Consider the following 8,585-nt stretch of genomic DNA (forward strand, 5'->3'; position numbering starts at 1 on the left):
ATATATATGTGTGTGTGTGTGTGTGATTGTTGAATGTTCAACAGTTATCTACATGAGAAGTGTTGCTAGATCTGTTATGAAAGGGAAATACTAACAAGCTAGAGAAAGGGAATAAATAATGTTGGAAGTTAACCTCTAGAAAAAGAAAAATTCTTACTCTTAACATTTATTAACCAATTTTATTTTATTTTTTTATTTTTTATTTCTGCACTTAAAACCAAAATTAAATATAAGGAAAAGTCCACATGCCCCTTTTCAACTACCACCCAAATGACAATGCCCACAAACTTTAAATTGGGACAATGCTCTCTCAAATTATTAAAAATTGTCAATGACGAAAATACTCTTAATAAATTTAAAAAAATTATAAAAAGAAAAAAGGAAAACTAAAAAACCATGGGTTTCCAAATTTAATTTAATTTTTTTATTAAAAAAAATCATTTTTAAAAAAATTTATAAAGTTTCATTTTTTTTTTTTTCTCTTTTTTGAATTTATAGGGGAATTTTTGTTTTATTAAAAACTTTATAGGATTATTTTTTGTCTTTTTGCTGGCTCATAGGGACATTGACAATTTTTTAGTAGTTGTGTGTGTGTGTGTGTTGGGGGGGAGGTTTGTCTCAATTAAATGTTTGGAAAGTCAATTTAGTAGTAGTTTGAAGAGGTATGTGAAATTTTTCCTTAAATATATTCTTCGCGTCAGATAGGTTACATGAGTACTTAGCTTTGAATCTAGCTCGTACAGTACCCCAATGTTTGACCATGCACAATATAAAACCCTTTGATGCCTCATATTATATTTTATAAATCTAAGCTTGTATATGTTGAAATGTTATTTAAAAATTTTATATATGTTGCAATGTTATTTAAAAAATTTAAATGACTTAGCACCGTGCACATTCTTACATCGTGAAATAATTTTTCTCAATTTCACTTGAAAAATAGAGGATTCTGATCCGAAAGTTTTTGAGCCAAATAGAATGACCAACCATCCTAACATATATACTTACCAATATGTTACTTCATTTAAAAGTTTCTCATAAGAAATACGTAACGACAATATGCTAAAATTAAATTATGGAATGATACTTTGTGTAAAAAAATTGGTTAAAGAGGGGTAGTCTGATAAATTTATAGACTGATATAGTGTGCGAATATTTTCATTAGAGTAATGTTAGAAATCACATTTTTATTATATTACTATTTTACTTTGTTGACATTGTAGTGTCAATCGGTCTATAATTTTTTGTTTTAATAAGGGCACTGTTACATTAATATGGTGAAATAATAATGGAAGAAAAATGTAATTTTTAGTATTATTCTTTGGATTAATTTTTTTTTTTATTAATGGGTAGTTTGGTAAAATTATAAAATGACAGTTTCGTAAATACTTTGTTTAATTTAATGAGGACGGCAGGTATATTTAATTTCTCTCTCTCTGTCTCTCAACTTGGACTCTAAATTCTTGAATCTTTAAAATGAAAACTTCAAAAGATACAAACAAAAGAAACAAAAATCAACTCAATATGCAATCTTAGCATTTACAACAAATTGAATAATATTATTTTTAGATTATTCTACATACTTTTGTGTCTACTTTAACTGATTGATTACTACTTTTATCATGATACTTTTCTGAAGGCAAAATTCTTAATCAGTGGAGGAATGATATTAGATGGGCTAGTTTTGGCAAACTACTTTCATTCTTCCTCTATTTATTTTCACTTCTTTCAAAAATATCAAATCAAAAATATTTCAATTTTTTTTATACTTTTTATATCACATCAATAATTTTTTATTATTATTCAAATAAAAAAATTCACTACAAAACAAAACGTTTTTACTTTTCTATAAAACATTTTCAAATTTTATATCACATCAATCACTTTTTATTACTATTCAAACAAATATTCTACAACACAATTACTTACCAAACTAGCCCGATTTTTATGAGATAAGATATCAAAGTGGCAAATGAATGGAAAACAATTTCTCTTACTCCATTAATCCAATTTTCGTTTACTCAACTGCTTAGGGACACCCCCCAAAACCTTTTTATTCTATTAAATCATCTTAAGGTCCTATAATTTAAAATGGACAAAATTTCATTTCTATTGGAATCAAATAAAATTCTTTTAATCAAGTTTGTTAAACTGACATATTTTTAGAGTTTTGAGTTTTTTGATACAAAATGAGACCCTTCAAATAGGTTCATTGTACCGACCCAAAATACAATTAATCCGGAATTGGTTACATGAACCGCTAATAAATACATTCAACCAACTTCGGTCCTTTTACCCATTAATATATTTTGATAATTATACTATTGATCTTTAAAATTGACTTAAATATTTCCGGTGTACGATGTAGCATCAATTTCATAAACTAGTTTGATTTTTTATTTTTTATTTTTTGCAAATAATGCAATTTGAATAAAAACTTTGTCCAAATTATGAATGTAAATTATTACTAAATAATATGAGAAAACTCAATAAAACACAATGAATCATATATAGAGTGATAGTAAATAGGACTCCTTCATTTTCAGACTCATTCATTCCTCTGCGTAGCCAATAGCCATGGCTAAACGACTCCTCTTCCCCTCCTCTCTATTACACTTCGTCGCTCTCCTCTCAGTCCTCAACCTCTTCATTTCCCATCTCTCTCGCTCTCTCGTCCTCGCCGATTCTCACTTCGAAGGCTTCGACTCGGAAGACGCCGATCCCGATACCGAAAGCGATTCCGATGCCGATATTCTCTACCCTGGCTCTCTCCGATCCCCTCCTCTCACCCACTCTGATCCCGAACCAACCCAGACCACTCCACCGGATCCGATTCCGAATCCGACTCCGACTCCGGCTCCAAGCTCCCGTTCGCCGCCGAGCTTCGAGTACTGGGACGAGGACGAGTTCGAGGGCCTACCGGTTCTCGAGCAAACGCCCCCCGAGACCCCGATAATTACTGATAATGCCACCCCGTCCGATCCGAAATCGAAGCCCTCGCCGACCCCGAAACCGAAGCTGGGTCCGAAGTCCTTCACTGTGGAGATCGTGTGCGGGACCTTTTTGATCATGTTCTTGATCAACTACTTCACTGGGAAGCGCGAGAACGAGAACCTCGCGCTCGCTTGGGCCGCCAAGTTTGCCACCAAGGACTCGATCTTCGAGCGGAATTTCAGTCTGCTCGGAGTCGGCGAAGGCGACGACTCGCCGTTGCTGCTGAAGGAGGGGCAGACGGTGTTCAAGTTCTACGCGAGTGGGCGTAGGTGCTGCCAGGGATTACTGGCCACGATGGAGCTGAAGAGCCGGCATGATTTGATATCGAAGCTGTACAATCTGGTGGTGCCGTGCAAGGATGAGATCAATTTCGAGGTGTATATGAACGAGGAGGCGATGGACCATGTGGTTTTCGCTCTGGCGAGGAAGAAGGCGGCGAAGACAATGCAGAAGGAGGTCAGGGACTTGCAGAAGTTCGCCCAGATGGTGGCGGTGCCGAGTGGGAGGAAGTGGGTGAGCGAGGAGCTGGCGGTTGTCTCGGAGTCGAAGGAGGTGGCCGGGGATTTGATCACCGAGGGTGTTCTTGAGCAGGTTGGATTTGGTTACTTTTTGTTTTTGATTTATGGGATTTTCTTGTTGTTTTGCTATGTGGGTTTTGTTTAGTATAGTGCGTAGTGCTTTGAGATTTAATGTTTTTCTGTGTGGGTGTTGTATGTTTGTATGTTTGCTTTGAATGAATTTTTATGTTTTTCTATGGTGGGTATTATAGTGTTGTATATAGTTGTGTTTTAGTTGTTTTGTGTTCTAAATTTTTTAGTATTTGACGTGAGGAGTTCGTTTGTTGGTTTTCTTGAAATAATAATGCTTGTTTGTTGGTTTTCTTGATTTTTCAAACTTTGATTGATTGGGTAGTTTCGTGTTTGAATGTCTTAGAAGAATAATTATTATTATTTTTTATTTAGTTTGCCTTGTTATTTTTGGGGTTTTTTGATTACTTGTGTGGTTTTGATTAAATTCTTTGTATGGTTATTTATTTGGGAAGTCGGAAATTGAGTTCCTTGTTTATTCAACAAAAAAGAAGAAGAAGATGAGTCCCTTGATATTATTTCTGATGAACTTTTCAATTCGCACAAAATGATTTGTAAGTGATGGGTGTCCTTTAAAATTTAAGGTTTTAGTGGATGATGTTTGGAGAAGTTCATCAGAGTTTTTTTTTGGGGTTATTGAACAAGCTTCTCTTTTGTGCTTAGAATTACTCTTAAATCAACATAGGTGTTACTATGAGATAGTTAGGATTAGTTTTGGGAACTTTAGAATGATAATTATGATTTGCTTCGAGTTTCGATGTTTTGCTGTGTAGGTGTTGTTTAGTGTAGCGCCTTGTAGGATTTCGTTGTTACATGGTTGCGTAGTGTGTTTCTTCTTGTCTACACTATTAAATAGATTCTTTTCTACTTTGTTGTTGATTTGGAATGTGCTTCATTATGAATTTGTCCAGGAGATGATAAGTTTAATATCTAGTAAATCTTCTTTTACTTGAAAGATTAATTGAGATACTTTATATTTTGGAAATTTAAGAACAGAAATATGAAAACTTTTTTTTTTTTAATAAGTAATATAATCTCATTAAAAAGCGTAGAGGGGTGCAACCCTAGTACATAGGAAGTATACAAAAGTTCCCCTAATCAGAGGAAACGAAAGAACATGAATGTAAAAACTCAGCAAACATAACACGACTTAGACTATGAGCCGAAACCCAAACAAAAAGCGTATTAAGCACATTTCGACACAAGTCCACAACTAGTATCTCCACATAATATGAAAACTTATTGGTGGTAGTTTTGTGTTTAAATGTTTTAGGGAAGTTTCTTATTGAAAGGATAAGGTTGAAGTGTTTAGTTTACTTTATTATTAAAACGGTCTTTAATATAGATAGTTTTGCATGTAAATGTTTTGTTCTTATTATTTGCAATGAGGGTTGGCCTTCTAATTTCTGAGTTTAGTTTAATGGCCAGCATAGATTTGATTTAAGGTGCTGCATCTGTGACATAGGGTAATGAATTTACAAATGCACCAAAAATAATTTACAAATGATAAAAGGATTTTGAACTTTGTAGGTTTTTTTATTGGATGTTGGATTGGAGGAGCAATGGAGACTTTGTTTCGATTCTATGCAGAAAAACTTATCTCCTGTGCTTACAATTGGCCTTTGATTTTTGTAGGTGTTATGGCTAGTTTTGGGAAATCAATTTTTTTTTTTTTATTTACTTTTTTTCTAAGCAATACAGAGGGAAGGGGACTAAAGAAAAGGTGATGATCTTTTCCGCCCTCAATACAAATGGAAAGAGGGGGGGGGGGGGGGGGGGGGGGGGGGGGTGGGGTGAGTCTAAATGGGTAGTAATGATTTTACCTTTTTTTTTTTCGTAGCTAATGAACTCTAGCTCAAATGATATTTTCTCTCCCTTTAAGAACGAGTTGGAGGGTAAAGTCATTGGTTTAATAAGATCTAGTGGGCGCATATGCAACTTACCATTAAAATATTTATTTTATGTTATTTATTATTGTTTCTGTTGGAGCATCATAGCCATTGTTGATTAGTTTGAGAAAAGATTCATGGAGCCTATTTCGATCAGTTGGAATTGAAGCTTAGTTGAGTTGTATCCCCATGGCAACTATGTTTTCCCCATATGCTCCTTCTCTGATACTTCCAATCAATTGAAAGTGAAATAAGTGAGGAAAGCTGAAATGATGTTTCTTGGGAGCTAAATAGTATTGAGTTGTTATGGAATGAAGTTTGTGCAGAAGTATGGAATATTATGTTGTAGTCTAGACCGGTTTGTAGTTTATTATGGAGAAAAGTTAATTTATGCTTGAACTGGAGGGTGGAGATTTGATGGTTCTATGAGTTGTCTTTGTTTCACGTAACAATTTATTTAGTAAAATTAAAATGATGTGTTGGGTGAGATTTTTGTGGAAAAGAGATGATTTGGATTCAGTCATAGCAATCTTATTTGCACATAATGTTAAAGTAGGTTGAATATGTCCTTTTCATTTGTATGGTACAAATGCACTTGATACGTACTGAACACATAACGAACACCTTCTACCTAGTTCTTTTAAGGGAGAAGAGATACTATCTGAGGGTTAGTAAGATCTTTTTGAGAGCTTGTTACTATAGGAGTAGAGAAACTTAGGAGGACATCCTTTGGAAGTGCGATTCCAATTGGTTACATGAAAGTTGAAACTTTCTCTTTCCTAGGGAGATAGAAAAGCCATCTGCTTGAGACCGACTTGCTTTCAGATTATTTGGTTATTTTTCACTTCCATGAGTTAATGCCACTTTGTGTGACATAACCTTTTTTTTTAGTAAGTAATTCAATCTCATTAAAAAGCGCAGAGGGACGCAACCCGAATATACAAGAAGTATACAAGAGAGACCCCCTATTAGGGAGATAAAGAAGAACATAGGCGTGACGTCTTACATCGCCTGGGTATGGGAATTAGGATGTGCTTATATTTATATTTGCACCCTTCTTGACCAAACACGTTTTAAAGCTGTGATAGCAATGAACTTATCAGAACTCTGCAGTTAAGTGTGCTTCTGCGAGAGTAGTACCGGGATGAGTGACCTCCAAGGAAGTTTGGTTTGGGAGAGCTAAAAGCAGACAATATTGTGTCGTTGGGGGCAGGTCGTTACAATAAGTCCATAATTTCAGTAAAACTAGAAAAGCGAGGACTTTTTGTACACCTCCATCTATGCACCAAGGGATTTAATCATAACAAACCTAGCTCTACCACCAAAATCTCTTAATCTTCAAAGCTTCTTGCGTTCCGCCCACTCCAAATGCACCACATTAAGCACAAAAGAGCCATCCTCTAAACTTTTAAAATGTTACAACTTTCCAATTGACCTCTCCAGCTAGCCAATAACTCTATTGCCCTCCTAGGCATGACCTACTCTACACCAAAAAGGCGAAAAAGCGAAGCCCATAATTCTCTCATCACTTCACAATGAAGAAAAATATGATATGTGGTGAGATTCCTCTTTCTTAGGTTATCTAAGGTTAAGGTATTTCAAAGTGTCGTTGGTTACACAAAGAATGCCACTCTCGAATGTACGATGATCATTCTGTACATTTTTATATTTTTAGGGTCGGGTCAGAAGTGGTAGTTGGGTACAGGATTCGTTGGATAGCCTTATTCCATCACTCATACCTAGCTAGCTGCATCAAGGGAAAAGCTGCTTTGCATAATCTGTCCCATTTAAAGGATTTGTGTAACTTGTGCGTGGGAATGTAATCTTATCACATGCTTAGATGAATCAGAAAACTAGAATGTTTATTTAAGAGAAATGCTATTTAGTAGATTATTATACAACTGCCATATGATTGAGATGTCGTGTCAGTGAAAATCAGCTCTTTTTATAAGCCTTGGCTAATCCAAACGGCAGATTTTTATTGTCATGCCATCCCAGTCATATAGCAGTCGTATAGTAATTTGCTAAATATCATTTCTCTTTATTTAATCATATAACTAGAGCATCCAACCTATATCGAAGCACTCCTATCGCTGCATAGACTCTATCTTCAAATATTTTATTTTTAAGTCGTTGATCTGTTCCTAGATTTTTGTATGCTTCTTAGCCCTATTATCTTGTTGTACATCTTTTGAACCACAGACAATGAAGTAAATATCAGGCAATCTAGCCCAGCCATACAACTCTAATTGTAGGAGCATCTGCAGCATGTTTCTTTGGTGTCCTTTATATAATTATACCTGGTGTTTTTCAGGTTTTTGGAGAAAAAGCTTTTGAGAAATTTGGAAAGTATTTCATCTCAATGCATTTCTCTGATCAACACCCGGGCACACACAAGAAGATGCTCTTGTTCAAGTTTGCCCTCCCAGATGCCAATAACATGGATGATATGGTTCGATTGGTGGCTCTTGTACCTTATTATATCGACTTGATTGGGCGATACAAACTCAGTTCTCAGGTGTGTCATCTTATAGCAATGTTCTGCAATTTGACTAAACAAAAATTGAGTCGTAATTCTTTTGAACTCCTATTTGTGCAATTGCAGGCTCGATCCAAAACAGAAGGAACCAGAGTAAAGGCTGCTCAAGAGGCATATAAAGAACTTCAAAATGTCAGGCAAGAAGCTTTGCAGAAAAAGAAGGCAGAGAAGAAGAAGATGATGGAGGAGGCCGAGGCAAAGCTTGGTGCAGAGGTTATTCGCAAGAAGGAAGCAAAAGAGCGCGCTCGGCAGATGAAGAAGGGAATGCCAAAAGTAAAGATGACCCGTGCCCACTAATTCCTTGATTTCACTGGACAAGTATCTTCTGATATTTTACTCGAGTTTCCCTTCCAAATTTTTTGGTTCTGTACCCTAATCGCCATGTACTTCTAGTCCCCGGCAACTCCACATAGTTTTGGATTTTAAATATACCAAAATTCAATGTTGCAGAAACTATTTTTGAAGCTGCTGTTGGCTTCATTTTTACATCTGGGTGTAACTTCCACAGTAGGTTATGGCATCACTGACGTTTGTGTCCACAACAAGATATCAGTTCTGGACAGCATTGATTTTTCA

At 35.5% G+C, this 8,585-nt stretch overlaps 1 protein-coding gene across 1 annotated transcript; it reads left to right on the forward strand.

Moving 5' to 3' along the window:
* Positions 1 to 2,517: 2,517 nt before the first annotated feature.
* Positions 2,518 to 8,585, forward strand: LOC133881756 (uncharacterized protein At5g49945-like). The gene is made up of 3 exons (XM_062320783.1): positions 2,518 to 3,585; positions 7,785 to 7,988; positions 8,076 to 8,585. The coding sequence occupies exons 1-3, from the start codon at positions 2,578 to 2,580 to the stop codon at positions 8,304 to 8,306; spliced, it is 1,443 nt and encodes a 480-aa protein (XP_062176767.1). The 5' UTR covers positions 2,518 to 2,577; the 3' UTR covers positions 8,307 to 8,585.

The sequence above is a fragment of the Alnus glutinosa genome, chromosome 11 (genome assembly GCF_958979055.1).
Source record: "Alnus glutinosa chromosome 11, dhAlnGlut1.1, whole genome shotgun sequence".
Classification (NCBI taxonomy): domain Eukaryota; kingdom Viridiplantae; phylum Streptophyta; class Magnoliopsida; order Fagales; family Betulaceae; genus Alnus; species Alnus glutinosa.